Here is a 24,633-nt window from a genome sequence, read left to right as displayed (position 1 = left end):
TTTTAAAAAAACAGAGCACTGAGCAGAAAATCAAGCCCTGCATTTAAGAGAGGAAGCATGTCATCATTTCTATGACTAGGATGTGGAAGAATGAAAATGTGCATGGCTTAGATCACTAAATAATGGTATTGAAATGTTGGGACATCTCATTGCCAAGTGTCTATGAACTTAGGGGAGAAGGAGAACTAAAAGAACAAATGAAGTAACTAGGGAAGGAGAATGAGGTTTTGCTGCCATCTGAAACTATTTCATTGGATTTCAAAACTAGCATAAATTTAAAAGACTTCTTTCTTGTCATTTAAACCCATGGATTTACCTCCTGGGTGACTGTTTTTGTTTGTTAAATTGAATCAAAACAAATATGTTTTTTTCTAGCAAAAAGGAATGTAATTAAGAAGTAGAAGAATGAGCCTGTCTGCCTCAATGGAAAGTACTGAAGGCAGTAGGCAGGAAGCCTCAAACAGGATTCAGTTTAGTTCCTATTTCTGAGGTACACACAGGAAAATCCTAACTGTGGAGCCAGTCCAGCAAGGACTGGATCACTCTCCATTCTCATTTACTTCAGAGGGAATTATGGATGCTCATCTCTTCACAGAATCAGGCTTGAAGAGAGGTGCACTTATATGTCTAAATAAATATGCAAAGAGTGTAAGAACACTTGCTTCAGGAAATCACAAAGAATTGGAGAAAAATACACAAAGGCCTCAATCTTACAACATCTTGTACATAGGCAAACCGCTGAGGCTACCCATAGCCCTACTGACTTCAGAGGGGATCTCTCCAGGCATGGCAGTCTAGCCATGCACAATAAATTGCAGCATCAGGCCAAAGAAAGTAACAGTGAGGATCCAGTCCAACTCCCATTGAAGTCAATGAAAGTTTGAGCAGGCCCTAGATGAAGAAATGATCACATGATTGAACAGGTCACCACATAAGGACTATGGGTGGTATTTCCAAAAGCACCCAAGTGACTTAGGAGTGCAATTCCCATTCATTTTCCATGGGATATATGCTCCTAAGTTATTTAGACACTTTTGCAAATCCAACTCTAGAAGAAACCAATTTTGTCTCTAAAAAATAGGTACTTTAAGAAAAAGATATTTGAATTAATCTAACAAGAAAACTCAATTTTGTGAAACAAAAAGATGCTCAGCCTGGCCAAACACATGGATGCTTGAGATGCCAGATGATCACCAAAATACTGGTGCCTAGCAGAGGAGGGTTCTCAACTAAAGATTTAACCATTTTGTATTGGAAACTTTGAGGGATACTTTTGGGTGGCTGCTTAAGACAAATATTTACTCAGGGAAATCGTCCTTAGTGAATTTTTCATTGTAGTACAATTAATGTGAAGATTCATCAGCCAGTAAAACACTGGAACAGAGGGCCTGATCCTGAAAGTTGTACTGCATGAATGGACATCTGCACTTGCAAAGGACAGCTTGCAGAATTCGGACCAAACATTATCGTACCCCTCTGATGCAATAAATAAAAATCAATTGCTTTGTAAGGAATTGGGTTTATTTTATTTCTGTTGTGCTGACTGATGAATCTTTGTATATAATATCATTATAATAACTTGCCCTAATAGAGTATCTTTCAGATGAACATCTCATCACTTTACCAACTCCCACCCCGCCCCCTCAATGAGAAAACCAAGCTACACTTGAACAAGATCACATAGCATGGGCCAGACGCAAAGCCCACTGAAATTAACAGAAAGACTGCCATTGACTTCAATAGGCTTTGCATCAGGCCCCAAATCAGTGGCAGAGTTTAGAACAGGATCCAGACCTTCCATTCTTACCATACTTAGAGATATTTGAGTGAATTCTTGTCTAGTGGAGTGAAACCATTCTCTTAAAACCCCACTGTTCCTGCTGATTATCAGAGTACAACACCCCTAATTTAGTTTAATTTTCTACATTAGGAACACACCAGGCTTTTCAGTGCTTACCTTTGCAGTTGCCCCTATATGCAATTTCCAACTGAGGATCTTTGCATTTTGCTCGTTGAAATTCACAACGGGACAGGAAAGTCCTTCCATCAGAAGCACAAAGTGACTTCTGAGGGGATCCTGCACAATCCAGACTGCATTCTCGGTCTTTGTCTTGGTCCACTCTCAAAAACTAGAAACAAAAACAAAATGGCATAAGACTTTGGGAAGTTCACTCCAACAGTCAATGGTCATCAATAGCATGAAAAGCACTTCCTGATCTCCTACTCCAGAGAATATATGTAGGTGTGCTCCAAAAATGTTTAACTGTATGCTAAATAATAGATAATTTGGTGTTTCCTGGTTTTTGATGGTTCAGCGGTTAATGTGAAATACTACTCATTAAAACATCTCTGCAGTGCATATTTAATTTATTATTTTAATTAGGGAAACTCTGAACATTAAACAATCACTCTGGAGAGAAAGGAGGTTACTGAGAGCCTTTACAGGCAAAAATACTGATACTGAAAAATGGAAACGCCCTTGAAAACAGAAATGAGGATTTACTGTGATCCATTAGCTACTTATAGTAGCCATGGGTGAGCCACAACACTTTGAAAGGTCCAGCTTCAGTCTGGATGCTTATATAAAACATGAGCTTCATTCTACAATAACGAACTAGTGGTGTATCTGAGTGATAATGGCTGGACCTGCCTCCATCCAGCATAGGAGCCTTGATGCTACTGGCCGCTTGTGCAAAGTCCTTTCATCTCTGTGCAGAGCAGCCAGCACAGACTCATGTGCCAGCAACATCCAATGTAAGTCCTCAAAAGGGTTATGTGAGTCTTAAATGGTGATGCAGTGGTCTTTTTCTGGCCCTACTGCACAGAGATGAATTTCACCCAGAGTAAAATGTCAGGCTACTTGATGCAGCGTAAACTCCAGGATATATATCTGCCAGGGTTGGAAAGAGGTATGTTATGGGTTGCGACTTCTCCCAGTCCCAGCATACCCTTTCCTGCTCTGCAGAGACCTACCCTCCCAGCCCCCATTTGGACTGGAGTGGCTTCTGCAGGCACATTGGGACATAGACGACAAAGAAGGATGTCTGGTCCCCGCTTCTGGGTCATCCAGCCTCCTCCCATAATGGAGGTAGAGGAGAGAAAATATAGGCCATGACTGAAGTCTCTCTGTCAGGTTTTTCTAGCTGAGTTACAACAGGTTAGAGAGAAAAAAATATTTCTCTCTCCCATTTAATTCCCCAGTCACTTTGAACATGCTAAATGATCATCAGTTTGGATTTTAGTCTCCCACCCACTGCATATAAGCTTACCGTAGTTCCTGGAACTGAGAAAAGCAGGATCTGGTTGCACTGAAACACATTTCCCTAACCCTAACTAGTTTTTATGCCACTTTCAGACAGAAATGAGCCCAAAAGTATTTTATTTTCCAAGCATCAGAAGGGCTGATGCCGTGGGGGAGGTGAAGCCACTAAGTCCTCAAACAATTTTCTCTATCATTTAACTCTTTTCTGAATAAGCAATAAGATATGAAAGGCATGTAGTTACCAGCAGATAATCACCCTCCTAGGCATTACAAGTCACAGAGAAATGGACCTTAGAAAATGTCATCAACCAGCCGAAGTGCTGCCTCGTTTTACAAAATGTGCAATGATGCTTTATTACTATTAATATCCAATATAAGGAAGTTTAAAGCTTTAGGTTATGTATACAGGCTAATGAGAGGGTAAAGCTTTGAGCAAGGAAGAGAAATAAGAGCAGAATTTGTGCATCCAAAGTACACAAGCCTCCAGACTTGCATACCTCCCTTTTCTGGAGGAAAGTGTTGGCTATATATAGCTCACCTTTATATTAGTGAAGAAAAAGAAAAACAGTCATAAATCCACTTAATTGTCATTCTTAAACTGTGGTCTGTTTGCATTTCCTAGCACTTAAAGTGAAGAAATGCAGATGTCTTATGGTAAGAGGTGATAATTATCATTTTCTGTAAATGGAGAGACAACCTCACAGCTTCCATTTAAAAAACCAAACCCTAATATTCATACGGTTGGAATTTGACTGTAATTTTCACATTTGAGCAGTACAGGAACAAACAATAAAAGCATTCTTTTCCTACTCACACCGCACTTTTGGTTTGCTTTTTCCTTTTAAATAGTAATTAGCTTCAGGAGCAGATGAGTCAGCTGACAGAGAAAAACCTATGGCATATGTCTGCATTTTAGCTATGTTTTTCCCCCCTTGTAGTCGTTTGTGCGTGTTTTTTTCTCTTGAGGGATGCTCAAATACTGTGATGACAGAGTCACATAAATACCGAGATAAATAAAGTGGGAGCTGTGGAGACTTTATCTTACTCTATTGACTCACACCAAAAGCAGTGGTAATGCAAACTTCCTCCACCCTGACGAGAATACAGATGAGAGGTTAGTTTGGTCTCCATCCTCATCCAGCACTTGATCTCTTGAAGTCAATGACAAGGCTTCCCAGAAGAAAAAGAAGGGACTGGGGCTTTTGAAGGGGAAAAATCAGTCGATTTGGATTCAAGCTCCTGTTCCTATGTGGCCTTGGCAAAGCCACAACAATTAATCTCTGTCCTGCAGTCCCTCCATCTGTAAAATTTGGATGATAAGACTTCTTTTCTCTATCTAGAAATCTCACATGCCCCCCACCACTGTAACATCTAAGTGCGTCTCAAGCTTCACAGCCCCCCGGCTACAGGGAAATGCTAAGTCCCCATTTTACAGATTAGAAACTGAGATGTAGAGACCCAGATCCACAAAGGGACTTAGACATTACAATGCTGAGCAATATCTAACTTTTAGGAGCCTAGAAAGTCACAGGAACAACACTGCAAGCCACAAAGCCACAGTTAGGCACCTAGGTTACCTATACAATGGATGGGGAGATATGTGCCTAAGAATGTGATCCACAAAAGCCAGAACACTAGATAGGAACTGCCTAAGCTAGCCAATGGGAGATGCTGATGAGAAGGGTGTTTACTAAGCCCCACCCCCCTGATGGAAATAGGCACTGATGATTGGGCTGCAGTGATCTACAACCAGGAATCCCTCTTCTGGAGTCTAGTGGCTTGGGCACCTAACTGGTTTCTTGGGAGAATGAGCTAGACATCTGCCTTGCTCTACACAAGTGAGCCGGAAGAGGAAGTGATGCCCAGGCTGTATCTTTTAATCCAACAGTGAGAGTTCTCATCTGGGACATGGAAACCTGGGTGTAATTTCCCCCTCTACATGTGGGGAAAGAAAGGATTTTAGCACAGTGGATAAACAATGAAAGAGTCACTGAACCAGGGAGAGGGCAAGAAAGACTCTGAAGCTTGATGACCTTTTTTGTTATTATCAGTCTTTGAATTCATTTGGAATGTGAAATGTGAAATGTGAAATCTTCTAAACTTGTCACTTGATTTTTTTTCTTGTGCTTCCCTGTCTTTTGTCATGTTCTGAAAGTTTAGAAATAAACCAGGAAGACAATGTTTCCCTAACACCATCACCACAATCCATCCCTGGAATACTGCCAAAGTAAATGTGTTGAGAGCAAATTACATTGATGTCTTTGGAAAGCTGTATCTTAACTGGAGTCCAGGCAGATCAAAACAACCATCCTGTTGAGAGCGGTAAGGCCAATATGCCCAATTATAGCAGGCACACATCAATTTCACAACACTGAACTAGATTGAAAATCTCCAAGGCTGTTTAAACTCTGAATAACCAGAACCCACCCTCTTGGAATATTGAGCATTCACTGATGAAGTTACCTTCTGGAGGGCATTCAGCCAAAAAGTTCAGTTTAAACTCTTTATTATTTCAAAGCATTTAGATGAGATTATGATAAATTATAGGTTCAAGGATATTGGAGTAACCTGGAAAAGCAGAGAATGAAGAGAAACCCCATGAGACAAAGCCACTTGAATAACTTGTTGGGTAGCCAAACCTCAGTGGAGAATTTGTGTTGTACACTTAAACAGTTTCCACCAAGCTAGCAAGCTAAGGGATTTAAGAGTAGGAAAGACAAAAAGACAAAAAACAGCCAGAAAAGATAGCTTATAGGAGGCATATTAGTATGTTTACTTATGGTCTGTTGAAAAAAAAAAAGGGTAAAAGGAATGCACAGACATTAGACAGAATACACTGTAGCTGTTACTGTAGCAGTGCAGGATGGTTCAACCCTGCATCCCTTACTCGAATGAAGCCAATAGAAATATTGTTAATAAATATTGTTGAACCCAATAGAAATATTTGAGTAAGGGCTATAAGATCAGGCCTTAAATTAAGATTTCTGCCCATTTGCCTGTCTTAATGGGTGAGACAGTACCCCAGAAGCTGGTACCATATTTATGTGCAAAGTGCTAGATTGTATATCTTATCTTGAGTGGTACCTTACTCTACAAGTAGCGCTGTTGTTTTCACTGGAACACCTTATGAAGGAAGGCAATACTAGACACAAGCAGGGGGACCACATGCGGCCTAAGTGGATTACTGGCAGTAACTGGAGGCAGTTGGATCATCTATCACTAACTTTAAGATGATTTGAAACCAAAACAATTATAAAATCATGTGATTAACTGAAAGACAAGCCTCAACTAACATTTTGTGAAAAATCATAATTTTAAATAAAGGATTATTCTGTGGCAGTTCTTCACAAGAAAAGCTCATGTTTTCAGACTATATAGTAGCCACATTTGTAGAGGTCCAGCAGTTTTCTGTTGCTTCATTTCAGTTTGCAAGGGATTGAGAAGACATGAATTTGCTCTGTGAGATAACGTGTCGCTGTATTTTTCTGACACTTTCACAATAATCTCTGCAGTACAGTACTTTGACTCCTGTGAGGCATGGGAGTCACTAGCTGGTTTGATAAGAATTGTTTATAACTTATTACTAGTTATCATTTGTTGAGCACAGATGATGCATAACTTAAACTCTTGCTTTAAATATTATGATCCACGTACTGACTGGTTGCATAGCAACATATGTGAAAAATACAGTCACTGCCAATATGGAGGGTAAAAAGACATGGTATAATGGGTGCGAAAGGAATTCTCTTTGATAACCAACAGATTTTTTTCATTTTTCTTAACCTGAAGTAATCCTGAGACGTGCAAACTTTACCATGTAGCCAGGACTCTCCCTGTAAAAGGTACTGCTTGTTACAGGAAAGGATAATGAAAAGAGACTGATTATATGGAGAATACTATATAATATAATCCACGGGGATTGATGGAAAATGTACCAATATACGTATTTTATCTTATTCTGTATTGATCAGTTTTTTGTAAATTGTGTGTTTTCTCATGCAACAATATGGCCACAAGTGACACAGGAAACTATTGATTACCGTGCACGTCCTTCTTATTTAGAGCTTTCTATAACAGCAGCACATATGGCCAACCACTGGGGTTTTCTGTACCTGAAAAGGTAGTATCTTATATTGGACTGACTTCTTCTGGTGGAAGGAACATGCTTTTGAGCTACACAGAGCTCTTCTTCAGATCAGGGCAGGGAAGCAGAGCATCTGAGCTAAGCACAAATTGGGACAGATTGTTAAGCAGAAGGGGCAACACATAATCGGAGGTGGTCACTTGAAGTGGGCAACTGAGTATTAGAATGTTACTCATAAAGGGTCTGAAGTGGGCAATATGAATTTCAGATTTGAATCTCACACCCCACTTAAAAAAGCAGGTGACTAAGTAGCCACTTGTTGTTTCTGACTGGTCAAATTGAAGTGCAGTTGTTTTTGACCAGTAAAAGAAGGAGTTTAATCCTTTTGGATTGGTGTCTATGGTTAATCTCTCCTTATACAGACAACTAGGCAGGGTGGGATTTTAACAGAGTTTGTGTCATGCTAATGTTAGCATGGAAGTGAACATGGAAGGTTAACAGATCCGACTCCTTAAAATGAGAGTGATTGTAAATTAAAAAATAGCAACATGAGAAGACCATTTTAAAATATGAACTTTTTTTAATAAAACCTTTGTATCTGAATCATCAAAGAAATAGTGTCTCATCCTTTGAATTATGTTGTATTTTACAACTTAACATTGCCAAGTATACGAATATTCTACAGTGTGCATTTGCTACAAAGGAGTAATGATGAAGATGGTCCTAGTTCTGGAGAACTCTTAAGTCTCCTAGTGCACCTCAATTAATACATTAAAGATCAAACTGTCAGAGTGAGATATTTTAGCTTAAAATTGCTGTAGCAGAGTGCTGGTGCAAAAGCATCTAATTAGCCCCTGCTCAGCCAGCCCCAATCAGGGGAAATAGATTGGGGCTGAGGAGAAGTCTGGTGCCTGGCCTTTAGAACTGGCTGCACCTGCGAGCCTGAGGGTTCAAGGGCTATAAAGGCTGGCTGGCAACCAGAAGAAGGGGGATGGCCAGGGGAAGGTCAGTCTCCAGGCTGAGGGCAGACTCTGTGTAGGAGAGGAGATTGTCAGGCCTGCAAGCTCTGTATATTGTATATCATTGGTGGTGGGAGAACATGGTGTAAATAAAGCCACAGGTGCTGCACAACTAAAAGTCTCTCTGAGCTTTATTGGGGCAGCCAGTGGGCTCCAGGAAGAGGGGTGGGCAGAGGACCTTGTCACAACTGCATTTAAACATTTTGTAAATCTAAGCAATGACAAAATGCCATTATTTGTCATCTTGTAGCCCCAGCACACGGTATTCCAATAGAACTCCCTCACTGTCTCTTGTGTTAAAAGTTCTTAACGCTGGTTGTAAATTGCTCTCCTCCACTGTATACAGTCCTGGTGATTTTTTTTTTTTTACTGCTGTGATTCAGTAACATTAGAACTGTAGGATTACGGAACTGCAGATACACAAAACCATACTTTAAAGTGAGAGTTTTCTACATCCGCATTTCCTGCTCTGCTTTGTTCCTCAGTTTGGTTTTGTAACCCATGCTTGTCAGTGGTCCCACAGCTGGTCTTTGGAAGGTGGGGATGCTTATTTCCTCAACCACAAGCAGCATGTCAGTCCATTAGAAAGATTTTCCAATAACTCAAGGATAGGCATTAGGTTATTACTTGACTGTGCCACTAAACTGTCCATTGAGAGACAACTTCTCTTAAACTCATTAACTGTGACTGGTGTCTCATCATGCATATCCTCTATTTAGCTTAGATTTTCCATACTTGAGATGGAATCCTGTTTCACTCCTATAGGGACACCTCCTGCCCACAACTCACCTCTTGGGCCCAGAAGATAGTCAGAAGCAGCTGAGTTACTACAATTCCATTGCTCAATGAGGGCGGGCTGCAAAGAGACCAAGTATGGAGATTTCACACACCTTATACTCTGCAGGACAGTGCTATGCAGCAACTCTTGCTAGGGTAAAGTTAAGGAGGGGTTGTAGAGAACCTGCTGGGGTGGAGGAGAAGTGGTACATGGCCATAATGAGTCCACAGCTAGGTGCATCCACTTGTCAAAAGTCCCATGTGCAGAGAGGTCAAGGCCAATATCATAGTCCCTGGGCATGGAAGCAGTTGCACGATGCTCTGCATCTTGGAGGTCAGAGCAGGAAAAATAGCAGGAAGGCATAAACTGAAGTGTAAAGATTAGTCATGGGATCTGGCTCATCATGTTTTAAATTGTAACTGGAAAAATTCTACTCTGTTATGTGAGATTATTTTAGCAAGCACGAGTACCTTTGGGTTTAGGAGCTGCTGTTGTCTGATTCTAATTTGAGCTAGGCAGGGGAGAATAATGTCTTTTTTCTCAAGCTTTATCTACCCTAAGAAAATGTGCACCAATTTAACTTTTTAATGTGATTTAATTACACTAGCCTAAACCCTTAAAGTCAATAGGCTATGCACGAACCCATTAAGGTTTATAGTGGCACACCTCACAGTAAGCCTTTCATGTAGGTAAGGCCTTAGACAGAACCAGTTTCTACTCTCACTGACATCAAAATTCCCATTATCTTTAATAGCAGCAGGATGAAACCTGTCCTTTGGGGAAAACAGAGAGCTGAAAGTGCACAATTATATGGAACTGAGTTTGTCCTTTAAGGGGTAAAATAAAATTCAATTATGCCTAACCAAAAGGCTGCCAATTTGTCTGCAGGTGGAAAACATGAGAATCAAGCACGACAGAGAGAGAAATAAGGCCTTGGCTACACTTGCAAGTTGCAGCGCTGATGAGGGGGTTACAGCACTGCAACTTAGCAGGTGTCCACACTTACAAAGCTCAGCCAGCGCTGCAACTCCCTGTCTGCGGCGCTGGTTGTACACCTGGGTCCGCTACGGGTGTAGCGAATCCAGTGCTGCTGATGCAGCGCTGGTCATCAGGTGTGGACACTCACCAGCGCTGTAATTGGCCTCCAGGGTATTAGGACTTATCCCAGCATACCTTTTCAGCCTCTCTGGTCACCGCTTATGTAGGGCACTTTTTCTTCCAACTGCCCTGGGGCTCAGGAACCCGCCTTTTATAAATTTAAATGCCGACTGGGACATTTTACAAATCCCCCTCCTGTTGCTCAGAACTGGGTGAGTGTAATCAAATTCAAATCTAGTTGACCTCATCCTTCCAGCTACCCCAGAAACGAGCCCCCAGCATGGGAGCACTGCCGAGCTGGCAGGATCTCATCTGTGTTTTGGGAAGAGGAAGCCAGTCGCAGCCCGCGGGGCTTGGTATGTAGGAACCAGCAGAGGAGCTTTCCTAGGAAGAAGCTTTTTATTATAAGGATGAAATGTTTTGGGAGGCAGGGGGCTAATGCCTGCCTGCATAGCATGTCCCTAATGTGGAATATGCCCATTGTTTCCTTGTAGCTGCCAAGCTCGGCTGTTCCCCAAAGTCACAAGTAAGCCCCATGGACGCGGAGAGCACAAAGCAGCCTCCTCCGCCTTCCCCCTTCCCAGGTGAAGCCACAGTGTGCAAGATGGCTCTGAGCTACCTGTCTGTGGCAGATGTGGGTGAAGTTCAGTGTTATTGTCCCTGATTGCTCTTTAGCTTTCCTCCAAGTCAACAGAAACCCCCTCGAGGTTGTAGTAGACTAACGACTGCACCACCTCCACGTATCACCCTGTGAGCCGTGTGATGCACAGAATGCCTCTGAGAGAGTACTGCTGTGGCAGATTGGTGGAAGGTCAACCTTCCTCATTTCCCTGTAGCTGCTCTTTTGCTTTCCCAAGTCACAGAAACCCAATGGATTTGCATGAGACAAGGCAGCATTCACCCCACTGTCACCCTACACGTGAGAACGTGGTGTGGCAAGAAGGTCCTCTGAGGTAGTACCTGCTGTGGCGATGTGGGTGGAGGTTCACTCCTATTTCCCGTACGCTGCTCTCTGCTTTCTCCCAAGGTCAACAGAAACCCTATGGGATATTTGCAGAGCAGGACAGCAGTCCCCCCCAGCTTTCCCCCTTACCCAATTGAGCCACGTGTGCAAGATGGTCTGTGTTTTCTTCCCTGTACTGATCTCTAGCTTCTCCCCCATACGCTACAGAGGACAACCCCGACGGATTCCAGAAGTCAATCATTCTCCCTCCTCTTTCCAGTGTTGCTGGCATATGCAAGATGGCTCTGTGTATTTCCCTGTAGCAGACCGCCCCCCTTCCCCGTGAGGAGCTTACGTGTGTCAAACTACACATGGTCAATTGTATCAGCAGCCCGGCTAGTCGTGCTATGGTCACATGTGAGTGTGGTGTAAATGAATGCTTACAAATACACTCTTTAAAAAAAAACAATGCCTGCGAGTGGTTGGCATTATAAACATTTATCTTAGTTGTTTTTTTGTAAAGTGACTTGAGTACTGCTACGTCACCCGATCCGCAGATGACACTTAAGAAGAAAAAGGAGCGAACTAGATAAGCGATTATAGGAGAAGACTGCCTGAGAGCGAGCAGTAATGAATGTATTTGCCAACAATAAAGTAAACAGTAGTTTCGAGGGGAGGAGGGAGACTAGCTTAAAGGAGGCACAGCCAGAGAACCACAGATTCCTGCTGCAAGGTAATGATCCGTCCACAGGACGGCCACGGACGACCTCATGCAGGTCACTGACATGCAGGAGCTCCGAGGCTGCCTCACCCCCAGTGCCACTCACCTCATGCCTCATCCTAGACTCCCCAAACCCTACTTGGTCCCACTGTCCAACCCGAGCACTTCTCACATCTGGTTCTTAACCAAGCCACGACGCTGTTTGCCCGAAACACCAATACGATTCGCGACCGCTTAGGACAGCCCTATAACTACGAGACTACCTGTTATAGCCTAGCACTCGCCATCACCATGCCAGATATTATCCTCAAAGTGCGAGCAGGCAGTGGCGGCCCCTCAAGGAAGAACATATTCAAACCTGTGACTGTACTGTGCTCACACCCTGTGACTCTCCCTCGACCGCTTCCGGTATTTATGTACTGTTTTTATAATAAAGGATTGATTTGTCTTTTTAAAAACCAGTTTTTTATTATTACAGAAAGTTAACAGTAACTGACGGAGTGAAAAATGTAGGCACTGGAACTTGACAAATAATTGCGAACCACTGCATGAACTGCTGTGGCCTAGTGTCGGGCATGATATAACTGCTGTGGAGGCCCCACCGCAACATATACTGTTGGCTTTTCCACAGCCTCAAAGTGCTCTCCTTAGAGGCATCCCAATCCCTTTGAAGCCGTGCTTGGGCCTCTCATAGTACCCTGCTTCGTGGCTTGTCAAGATTCAGAGCTCCAGCGTTGATTAACCTCGGGGATGGTGGCCATATCGTACACTGAAGGTTTCACCACCTTCCTTTTCAAATATTATGGAGGATGATAACAGGGCGATCTTGCCGGGTTAAAAAATCGCTGGATGCTGCTTCCCCCACGTTAGCCTTCCGTAAGAGACTTCTCACTTCTCCCTTTAAACGGCCAATAAGCACACCCACAGTCATTCTGCAACTCGCCGGTCAGCGCTGGTAGTTGAACTGGTCTCTGTGCTCGCTGTCAAGCTTGCCTCGTAATACGTTTCCAGGAGCCAAGTGCATATTAAATCGGGGTACAGCGGGTCCCAAGGATCACACATGGCATTTCTAATGTCCCTCACTGTGATTTTCCTGTCCTGGGCAAAAAGTCCCCTCGCTTGCAGCTCCGTAACAGGCCACATGTGTCCGAAAGAATGTGTGCATCAATGCACCTTTCCGAGGCCATCTTTGTAAATGTTCAGGAAAACGGCCCCACGTGGATCCCACAGGCTGGAAACATAGTACCCTCCCGCTTAATGTAACTCGGGCCTTGCCAGGTGGGGTGGTGCCAGAATAGGAATATGCGTCCCATCTATTGCCCCTCCACAGTTAGGAACCCATTTGTGCAAAGCATCAAGCCATCCACAATTTCCTGCACATTCCCCAGGGTCACGGTCTTTCTTAGAGGATGCATTATGGCCCTGCAGAACTTGCTCAATCACTATTAATCCACAACCGGTCGACTTGTTTCCCCCACTCTCCAGACTGGGTTTTGCGACCATTGGCTAGCTGTCTGGGCAGTTGCCAGCTTCCAGACTGCAAATAGCCCACCACCGCTTACTCTCTCTCTCTTCCACTGAGGGCAGCCTCTCAGTCTCGGTCCTTAGCGCTGCATGGGTTGGGCTGCGCTCACACCAGTCCAGGAAAGTGGCTTTTCTCTTCATCCTAAGTTCTCTGCACCAACTGCTCGCATACCCAGAGGCCTTGCAGGACGATGTATCCCAACCACTACAGTGTTGTTTTCCAGAGCCCAAAGCCGCGTTCCCACGGTGCTGAGGCACATCCGTGTACTGTGCCACAGAAGCAATTTAGTTCAGGCGCGTCAGGGCAAATTATTCATCATCGCCTCTCATACTTTCACTTTTGGAGCAATAAAGAATAGTCCCATTGCCAGACGTGATGTGGCAACATTTCAATAGCAATGGCCCAGCAGCTCGGGGCTCCCATTTCCCCTCTCTGAAAATCACGCGACTAGACTCACAATAGGCACCGCTGAAAAAAGGGAAGCGATGCACCACGCTTCGGTATTGGAAATCACAGGGAAAGGGCGAAGACCCCGCACCTCCGTCCTTCCACAACCCACAGCGACAATGGGACGAGGTGTCGTGGATACTGCCCACAATGCACCACTCACAACAGCGCTGCAACTGGTGCAGGTGTGGACACACTGCAGCGCTGGTAGCTGTCAGTGTGGACACACTGCAGCGCTGGCCGTACACAGCTGTATGAGCACAGCTGTAACTACCAGCGCTGCAAAACTGTCAGTGTAGCCATACCCTTAGTCTACTGTTCTCCTTGGAAAAGCTTACCACTCTGTAGTAAAGTTTTGAAGGCAATTTCTTTATCCTGCATCTGTTTACTGTAGGATATTGAATGGAATATTCTGACTTCTCCACTCCATGCACAGGAGATCTGTATTTGTACTCTGGATAGTGTGTTCTAAACTGATAGAAATCAGGGCTCTGTGCCATTGAAGACTGCAGTTGATTGAGGTAATCACAACAGGCTTGATAAGTATACGTGGGAATCTCCAAGCTAGCCATGTTCTGTTCTCTCTAGGCTTGTCTAGACTGAAAAATGAGTGGTGTTTTAATCTATATTAACATGCATGTGTTAATAGGTTTTTAAACACCACTTAGCCTTCAGTGTATATGAAGACAGTGGTATTTTAAAATGTCAGCTGGTCATGGCCTACTCTAGGGCAATAATGACCACGTAACTGTTTTAGCTAACGTGCTTAAAACCCACTCCTTTTCCTAGTGTAGGCAAGCCCTCCATTTTATCACTCACCTCATAAGTGAGGAAGTGCTAAAACGTATCTACACAACGAACAACCTCCAGATTGTGTCTTTACCTAGGGTAGCATCTCAAGCTCACAACCTCTAAGATATTTAGGTACCGAATTCCCATGAGTCTCAGCCAGAAAGGAAGTATTCCATAATAGTCTTATAATATATTGTCTACAGTATGGACATTCTAAATTTAGAATTCACAGGGGCCAGTAATTAGAGTCACAGTTGGTTTGTCTTACTTTTACCACTGTTTATTTTCATTACTGTATGATTTAGGGCAGTATTATCACAGTTAACCTCCAAAATGCAGGCTCCAAGTAATTGCTGATTTAACATATCTTCCATAGAACAGCTGATCTTGGACAACTCCTCTACAGCTGCTAATCCTTCATGAATACAATGGTGGAAAACTCAGAGCTAACTACTGTAGATAATAAAATGCTATTCTCTGTCCACACCTATAAGACAGCTTCTCTAAGGAGGTCCTGTTTAGAAAGATGTCTCTCTGGTAGAACATAAAAAAGTCAGCTCATAGGAAAGAAACTCTATGTAAAAACTATTCTGCTTACCTGTAAAATGCCAAATTCTACTGTGATCACACACCAATATAAAGTCAATGGAGTTTATGTGGATTTACAGGTGCATTAGTGAAAAACCTAGACCAATAATTTTTGTATGTCTCTTCTTGTTAGAACACATTCTCAGCTGATTAACTCCCATCACCACTCATGTGACTAATAAAATAGACCATTGAGTAATCAGTGGAGCCAGGCCAATTTATATCAGCTGAGAGTCTGACCTCTAATTTCCTGTTATTAGATAGATTTGCAAATGAACATGTGTTGCCTGGACAATCATTTGTTCCTGCCGCTCATACAGGACCACAGATGAAGTCATAATTCACTGTTAATGGCATCATCATAATCTACATAGCAACTAATGATGATGCAGCAAGCACATGATTATGATTTTATAAAGGGCAATAAGCAGCAGCTGAATTCTTAAGAAACACAAATCCTATTACAGCATTGACCTGGCTTTGGCATTAGCTAGACAGAGTAGCACTTGCTCATGTATTGTTATACTAACTAGAGTGAGATGCAAACCAGAAATCAAAATCTAAACAGTCCTGTGGATTTCACAGGCTAGGGCTCCTGATCTGAAACCTGCAACCCAAACTATGAACTTGGGAGAAATTTGGATCTGAGCCTCACAGTTTAGGCCCATTTCTAATATTAATGTGACCATGTGCTCCTGTGGGATACATTCTAAACACAGGAAACAGCTGATGCCCCAAAAAATCTAGATTTTATTTTACAAGCATATTGTTAGAGAACAACAGAAGGGCACAAATATTTCAAACACACCAGGCTCTAGTTTTCTAACATGTGGGATATCACCAGCCCTTAGAAAGGTAGGAATCCAATGCTTTCCCTAGGAGCTACTCCCTAAGTGCTTCATCACCATTCAGCTCTCAGGGAGTGTGGGGGTTTCACCATCTGATAAGAGCCTTTCCCAGCATGCTTGGTTTAGAGCTGATCCTTTAAATGCACGAGAGAGGAGCAGCTGCAGGCCTATGGTTGCCATTTTGTATCTGAATGCTGTAGATTATCTCCCATCCCTCAAATCAGTGAGTATCCTTGGTTCTTATTGTGCTTTTCTCTTTTGTTTATTCCTGAGGAGGTAGCACACCCCTGTCAGTCATTGTTCTTGCAAAGAAGCCCCTGAAGTGAAAAAGAGTGCTTTCGCAGCACAATGCGGTTTTTCTGGTCTAAATTGCAATGTGTTAAATCAGTTTCCATACTAAGATCTCGAGAAGAAAAACAGAAAATACACAGTTATTCCTGAAGAATCATCTTTTAACAGAATGTTTCTAGGGGTCTCCATAAGTTGTCAATTACTGGTCTTTCTAGTGTTTGCTGAAATGTGGCCTTGCTGAAAGGGGCCCTTTTAAACCTCTGAGCACAGACCCTCTTTCCCTCATTACATTACATGTAACTTCAGGAGTGACTTACTCATCAGCCCTCTTTCCAAGCGAGCTGTGTCAGTGATGGTTGAGAAACCAGCTACAGTATGCAATTTCATTTAGTCAAGATGGTTTTGCAGAGCAGCCTTGGGTCTGTGCCCAAGGTCAGCTCCAAGTTGCCAATCAGTTAGGACCTTATTTTGCTTCACTTCATCAGTGCCTACAGTTCAGGGATTCCAGAGGGGCTTGTTGCATTCCTCTGGCGTTGAAAATGTACTAAACTACAGTATCAGCTTGTTGAGTCCGGCACAGTAAATTGATTGTTAAACAGGGCTCTGCTTTGATTGATATGTTATGCTTTGGTGTGTTATTTTAAAAAATGTGTATTGCTTCAACAGGCATTTAGTTAAGTGAGCTGTATTATGCTCTACTGATGGATGTATGGCTAGTATGTATGCCAGCAAATCCATTTCTTCCCATGTTGCTTTTCAGCAAATGTGTAAAAATGGCCAGGGCTCTGGCTTCCTTATCCATATTGACCAGATGCATGGAGCTGTACCCCAGGGGTCAGCAACCTTTCGGAAGTGGTGTGCTGAGTCTTCATTTATTCACTCTAATTTAAGGTTGTGTGCCAGCAAAACATTTTAACGTTCTTAGACAGTGTCTTTCTATAAGTCTATAATATATAAGTAAACTGTTGTTGTATGTAAAGTAAATAAGATTTTTAAAATACTTAAGAGCCTTCACTTAAAATTGGATTAAAATGCAGAGCCCCCCGGACCAGTGGCCAGGACCCGGGCAGTGTGAGTGCCACTGAAAATCAGCTCGTGTGCTGCCTTCGGCACATGTGCCATAGGTTGCCTACTCCAGCTGTACCCCAATCAAACCTAGTGACATTTGCTTTTTCAATCCTAATTCAAGAAAGGAAGAAAAATTAACTATTCATCAATCCACATCCAGTTTCCTGCAGTCCCTCTTCCCTCAAAATCTTCATTGGCAACCCTCACTGAGTTCAGGGGGTGTTTTGGGTGTGCAGGGATCTGACCTATGATTAGCAGTGTTCCCAGTCTCTATAGGGGAGACCTTGCAATGAGGAAAAGAAAAGTGGCACAAGCAACGGAGGAAAACATGGGACATTTTAAAAGGTTCAAAAGTGCCACTTAATCTCATGTTTCGTCTCCTATTTCTGCTTGTTATTGCTCTGTTTAAGGCAGAATTGATTCCGTTTTGTTTCTGGTGGGTTAGATAAGCAGTCTGAAGGGGGGAATATATACAGAAATATGGTAAGATGCTATAGAACTATTAAAGCAACGGAGACCACAACTATCTTTTATTAATTTTTGTCCAAAGTTTGGGTTCACAGCGTATTAATAGTCCTTGCAGTTAGTTACAGTAGGTTCTGTTCTTTTGACCAGCACAGTTTTAGGATCTGGTCCTGCCTCCACTGAAATCAATAGCAAAACTCCTATTGGCTTCAGTGAGAGAAGGATTAGACTCAATGTATTATCCTTTCAGAAAGATCTTTCACTCCCTCCTGTCCTATGCTTGTAGGATATGATTTTTAGAAGTTCAGAGTGCCCACTTCAAGTGAAGTCAATGGGAGCCGCAGGATCCGAAAATCAGGCCCATGCTGTGAAATGTTTGCTGGTATTGAACCATATTGTTGAAAGGGAACAAGTTATAAAATATAGGGGGAGCCTGAGTTCCACAATGTGATGAACACCTATATCCACACTAAACGTTTGTTAGATGTGTCGATGTTCTTATCAGAGCTTCCCAAATTCCATTAAGTCACCCACATTTGAAAACTGGGCCTCGTGCGCACACAGTAGGTGAAAATAGCCTTTTTGAGTACTGCTATTTAAAAATACCAGCCAGCACAATGTCTGGACAAATTGACTGTGCAGTGTAAGTTTGGTTGCCAGAAAGTCTAATTCAGTTTTTCTATGATCAGAACTCCTTCCAGGTATTATCTATTTTATTATTTTGCGCCATTGTGTGACTTAAATAATTCGTTTGTGATTTACACCGTTTTTTCTGGAAAAAACCCCAAACTGTTGGCATGCCAGCCAAACTTCAGCCTGCCATGACATGCTGCCTGAAAATTAAACTGTGGATTAGGATGGAAAGCATGACAGAACCTTAAGTACAGTGTTGCAATGCAGCGCTGGTATAGATGTGGTGAAGAAAGAGGCCAATTTTTATCAGTAGTGATGTCCTTTGTATGCATAAGCAACCACTAAGTGGGGAGATTCTGACCTTTTTATTTCTTCAGCAAATATATAGTTTTTGCTTATATATTTTTAGATCAGTGGCACTCTTACTTTGGTTTTGGATTATTGTCACTACAGTAGAATACTTAGGGATAATGAGATCATGGCAGCCACATGGCTTCTATGGATTAATGGGTTTTGGACTACTGTGGATAAAACAATCCATCATGCACTGATATTGGAACTTAAGCTAAAACAATTTTCAGACAGGAAAGTATTCTAGTTTGCATATATCATTATTTGCTAGCTCCCTACGCAAAGGGAAGTGTCATGTGAAGACTGAATCATAATCTCCAAATCACTGGTAATTCTGTGCCTTTTCATTCTCGTGATATTGTTCTTCATAATTTATTTTCTTTGCCAGGTTGTGGTCATTGACAGTATCTCTTCTCAGTTGCCAGAAATCAGAGTGAAAGTAAACAGAGAAACAATAGGCCACATTGTTTTCGTACTAGCTCACTCAATCTTTTCATGACTCCTGACCCGTTGTTTAGTATATGGCTGGATTCACACGCACACCCCATGAACTGATGTGCTCACAGGTGGGATAATTTGTTTATGCTGCCTCTATTTCTCAACTATTATGATTCTAGACGATTGACACTCTTGATTTCTAAGTTTTGCCCAAATCAAGATATTCTAAGTCTGTTTAAATGATTTCTAAAATATTGCAAGTGTTACTTTAAAATATTTTTTTTAAAAAATCCAGTGATCAGAACACAATATTTACACATAGAATGTTTGTGCTGGGACAAAGGAATAGGCATACATTTTCTTAAACAGGGTACCACTAAGAGTAATAAGATGCAACTGAATATAGGAAACAGTAAGCTGAAAATCATCAAATGACCAAAAACATCCTTATCCACTGACAGGCGATGTCTAAGGAAACCTTAAAGATCACCTTCCAGATCTTGTCTCAAACCAGTCTCCCCAAAGATAGGCATGAGAAATGTCCCGTTCCCTTCCCACCCCCCAGTGCTGCAGTTTTCTGGGATCCGTGGAGAAGGGGCCTCCTCACACACCTATTGCGGCTTTGCCTTCTTTCCCACCCCTACTGCCCCTCCTGGCAGTGTTGAGCTATGCTGCCATTGGCAGAGTCCCCTGTAACACTGTAGTAGCCATTGCAGAGGGGGGCCCAGCAAGAGTTAGCAACAAGCAGCCATGTGTCCCCATTGTGTCTGTGATCAGAAATCCATAGTGCCAGCAGAAGATGCTGATATGGAAAGTATCTGGTCCCCTGCTCCACCAACTTGTGCCACTCCCCAGAGGAGATGGAGTTTTATCAAAGGAGCATCCATGGTTTCCAAAAGTGAGAGAAGAGACTAGCTTGGTACCCTTCTTCTCTCTCCTGACTTTGTATCTGCTAGCCTTTGTTTCCCACAGAGCTTTAGGGGACTGCTTGGTCCTAATTTCCTACTGACGAGCTCTATTGGACTATGGAATCACTTACTAGTGGAAATTGTGAAAGTCTCATCACATGAGAAAAATAAAACTAGACTGGACAAAGTGCTTCAGAATTGTAGGGAACAAATCCTTCATTATTTCTGTGTGTGTGTGTCTGTTTACTGACTTTCAGAACCTATTGAGCAACTGGTCACACTAAACATGGCTGCTTGCCCTCTCTTTGTGAGGAAGTAAAGGGTAGAGAAGGCATCTCAGATGAAGAGAAGATCCCATATATGGCAATATTACGATCAAACTTTCTTAAAAAAAATTGGTTTAAAAGAAAAGCAACTGATTCATGCAGGCAGAAACTTGAGAGGGGAATTACATTAGAGGTCTGAACCCCCACCCATAATGCTAGGTCACAGAATAGAATTGTAGATGACTTAAGTTCGTATTCTCTTCCACTAATGCTGCCCTTGTCTCTCAGGACAAAGCGTGTTGGAATGCAGAAAACACAAAGCAGCAGAGACAGAAATTACTGTGGGTTAAGCTTACAACTATATATTGTGGATGTGAAATATTGTCTTATGTAAGAGAAAATCTATACTGAAATTACATTGATCAATATACATAACACTCTTGAAAGATAACTATTCTATAGTCTGGTCAATAAATCCCTTTCAGTTAGGGATGCATGAGCCTGGTCATGTCTGGGGTTTTGCAGAACCACTGAAGGTTTTATTTCCCTTCAAAGTTTTGGTTACATGGAACTTTTTTGTGTGGCACAAAACATTTTTCCTCATTAATTTAAACCATTATATTCCAAGAAAAAGTAAATAAAAAGCCATCTAATTCTAATGAAATTGAAGCCCGTGCTTTTGCAAAACAACAAAATCTTGTATTTGGAATAAATTCTTGTTCTGTTTCTAGAACTGCTAAGCATTGCAAAACAGAAAAACATGCAGCAGCCAGAACTCGCACTTTACCAGAGCCTCATACCTCAGTTTTTGAGTTGTGCTCTAAATCTCAGCTCTATCATTTTCAAATGGGCTCCTTATCCCTGCTGCACTGTTCTTGCTGCCAGGCTTGAAGAAATAGGCTGGCCTGTTGCTTTGAAATCGTGAATAAGTGTTCCCTAGGGATATGAAAGAAGGTGAAAGAAGCATAACATGGCAGCCTATTCTATTCCTTTTGCATCATGATCCACCACAGATGAGGCTTGGCCGTAAAAATAGGATGTGGGGGAGTTGATTATTATATGACTTGTGCTAGCATCTAGAAGCCCTTGCTATGGATCAGGATCCCATTGAGCTAGGAGCTGTACAAACACAGGACAGAAAGATGGTTGAAGGGTGGCTTTTAATACTCCAGATAGCTTTGTTCATCGACTGGTATGTCCTGGTTCTAATCATTCTGGAAATACCACAAGAACAGCCTCTCTCATAGTATTTTGTTAGGGAATAGATAAAACTCTCATGATTTGGATTGGATAATAATTAACATAAGTGGTCAGGTAGCAGAAAAATATTTATTGGGATATCTATAAAAACTGTTGAACACTGGAGGGGGGAGTAAATTTATTTCTCTAGTAAATTATTTTGGAAAATGGCAATGTTTGAAAAATATTGTCAATAAACAGTCTTCAACTAGCTCTGATAGTCAAGGATTCTGTCATTCGAGATATTTTTCGACATGGATACACAAACACATGCCACTTAAATTCCTGTCTCCATTATAAATAATATCCAGATGAAAACATCTACCTCTCCTTGGGCCTGTATGAAATTAGTCATCTTTTTTTGAAGACTGGGGACTTGAGGCTTGCAAGCCAAATTTTCTCTCCCCAGTCACTCTAAGGATCAGGAAGTCTGGGCTGGCCACAGACCCATTTCTACAAGTTCCGTAATTGTTAGAAAGACCAGCATTGAAATCCCTAATCACTATCCCTACCCCCTTAGAGTAAGGGGAGATCACTGAAAGACTTGCTAGAGATCTTAACCTTCACTCCTTGTCCCCTGAAATCCAGAGAAGGAAGCTTGTGGGGGCAGTAGGGTAGCTGCTAAGGCATTCTTTACTCCCCTCAGGCTGTTGCCTGGAGAAGGAGAACTTTAGGCAGCTGTTATGAGAGATTCCCTCAATCCCCTCCCTCTGTCTCTGAGATCATATGGGAGATATGCCCAGTCAAGCAGAACTATAAACAATTAGTGCGCAATTTTTGGCTCCGCCTAGCCAACTGGGATCCTAGCTCAGGTTTACTGCTGAGAGCAGCAGACTAAGGAATGGTCTAGATTAATATCCAGCAATAGAATATTTTTGGAATGATGTTTACAAATATTTGACAGGGAAATATAGCCAATAGACAGGCTCTTTGGCAAGTGCACTGTACAATTCACCCATTCTTCATATGTTTATACTTGTTTGCAGTACTGATCTGAAAGAGTAACGGAAGTGGGGCACCCATTTCAAAGTCTTTCTCTGTATGGAAAAGTTAATCAAATGTTGACACCCGAAAGGGGTTGAGTTTGGGGTTTGTTTGAACTTTGAGCGAAGGTTCACTTCTGTTGTTTTATCCAACTGAGTGGAACCATGCTGGCCCCCCCAGATGGTCCAGAACAGTGGGCCGCAGGTTGAGAACCAATCAGAAGACAGCTGCAGCCCATGTGACATCCTCAGGGATATACAGGTAGTATGGGATGAGGCCCACAATGGTAAATAGGTTGAGAACCACTTGTCCAGAGTTAGGGCACAGGACTAGAAACCAGGAGATTTGTGTTCTCTTATGGGCACTTGCACAGACTTCCTGTGAGACATTGACCAAGTTCTAATCACTCTCTGCCTTAGCCCGCCTTACAGCTTATACCCACCATCTTCACAGGGTTATTGTGGGGCTACTTTAATTCACATCTGTAAAATGCTTTGAGATCCTCAGAGAGACGGAGCTGCCAAAGTGCAGATTATTATTACAATAGCTCTATTTTTACAGTGATATTTTCCAGTAAACTTCATTTATTAAAAGAATCTGTTGAAAATTGGTTACAGATTTAAATACTTTTCATATCAATCCAACTTTTAAAAAAAATCAGTCAGAAGCAAACAATATTATTTACCATTTACTCGGGCATGAAAAAATAAACTTGATCCAAGCATTTTAACAACAACCAAAAAAACCACCCCCAAACCACTATACGTATGTAAAGGATATTGGGATGGTCACTGTTACCAAAGAGTCCGACTGCCTCATAAACATTAATAGATTTACCAGACTGTCAGCTCTTTGGACAGGGATTGTTTTTTTGTTCTGTATTGTACAGCACCTAGCACAATGGGGTCCTGGTGAATGATTCATGCTCCTGGAACCACTACAATACAAATAATAAATAACAACCTGCCTGTGAGGAAGGAAGTTCCATTATCCCCATTTTACAGATGGAGAACTTCATCATACAGAGACTGTGCCTTACCCAAGGTCGCACGAGAAGTCTGTGGCAGTGCTGGGGAATGAATCCAAGACACCTGAAAGCCCCATCTACTGTCTTAACCACAAGACCCTCACTACAAAGGTTTTTCCCTATGGAAAGGTTAGCCATGGCTGGGCAAGGCCTGTTTGTTAGCCAAGCCGAGCAATGGCAAGAGTCATAAGTTTCTCTTTCAAAATTGGCATGAAGATTTTCCTGTAAAAAGTGTTTAGGGATGTTTTGTAAACTAAAATTAGGATCTTTGGTTTTCCATTCTTTGCAACAATATGTTTTTAATGGGAGTAGGACTGAGTTCCAAGAGAGAAGCAGGGACTGCAGTAAGCTGCTGTGAATCTGCATGCCAAAGCATTTTTTAAAAAAGTGTTCTGATTTTTTATTTTTTTTATATCTCTGGCTCTTTCAGGAAGCATCTCCAGCAGTGGTGTTGGTTCAACGGCTTTCAGCACCCCCACTACAAAATCGTTCCAAGTTGTAAACCTGTATATGATGGAAACCACTTCAACCCTGGGGGTGCTCTTGCACCCTCAACATCCCTAGTTCCAGCACCCTTGGTCCCCAATTCAAGATTCTATCTTATCCACACAATTCTTCTCCATTTTTGAGCCACAAAAGAGAATAAAAGACCAGCAGTGTATAAGTTTTGTATGTATAATATGTGTTTTGTAATGTACTCCCCCCTTGATAGGAACCACTGTGAGGCCTGGTCTACACTACGCGTTTAAATCGATTTAAAGAGCGTTAAATCGATTTAATGCTGTACCCGTCCACACTACAACGCCCTTTATATTGATATAAAGGACTCTTTAAATCGATTTCTGTACTCCACCCTGA

The 24,633-nt window shown here is 42.2% G+C and overlaps 1 protein-coding gene across 1 annotated transcript in view; it reads right to left on the bottom strand.

Moving 5' to 3' along the window:
- The window catches only part of SMOC2 (SPARC related modular calcium binding 2), a 184,152-nt gene that overhangs the window by 121,015 nt on the left and 38,504 nt on the right, over nucleotides 1-24,633 (bottom strand). Inside the window, exon 2 of the mRNA XM_032780989.2 lies at nucleotides 1,958-2,129. Coding sequence (XP_032636880.1) covers nucleotides 1,958-2,129 — 172 coding nt within the window. The remainder of the gene's footprint in view (nucleotides 1-1,957; nucleotides 2,130-24,633) is intronic.

The sequence above is a fragment of the Chelonoidis abingdonii genome, chromosome 3, assembly GCF_003597395.2.
Source record: "Chelonoidis abingdonii isolate Lonesome George chromosome 3, CheloAbing_2.0, whole genome shotgun sequence".
Taxonomy (NCBI): Eukaryota; Metazoa; Chordata; order Testudines; family Testudinidae; genus Chelonoidis; species Chelonoidis abingdonii.
Note: the sequence above shows the minus strand (reverse complement) of the source record. Positions and strands in the feature narration are given on the sequence as shown.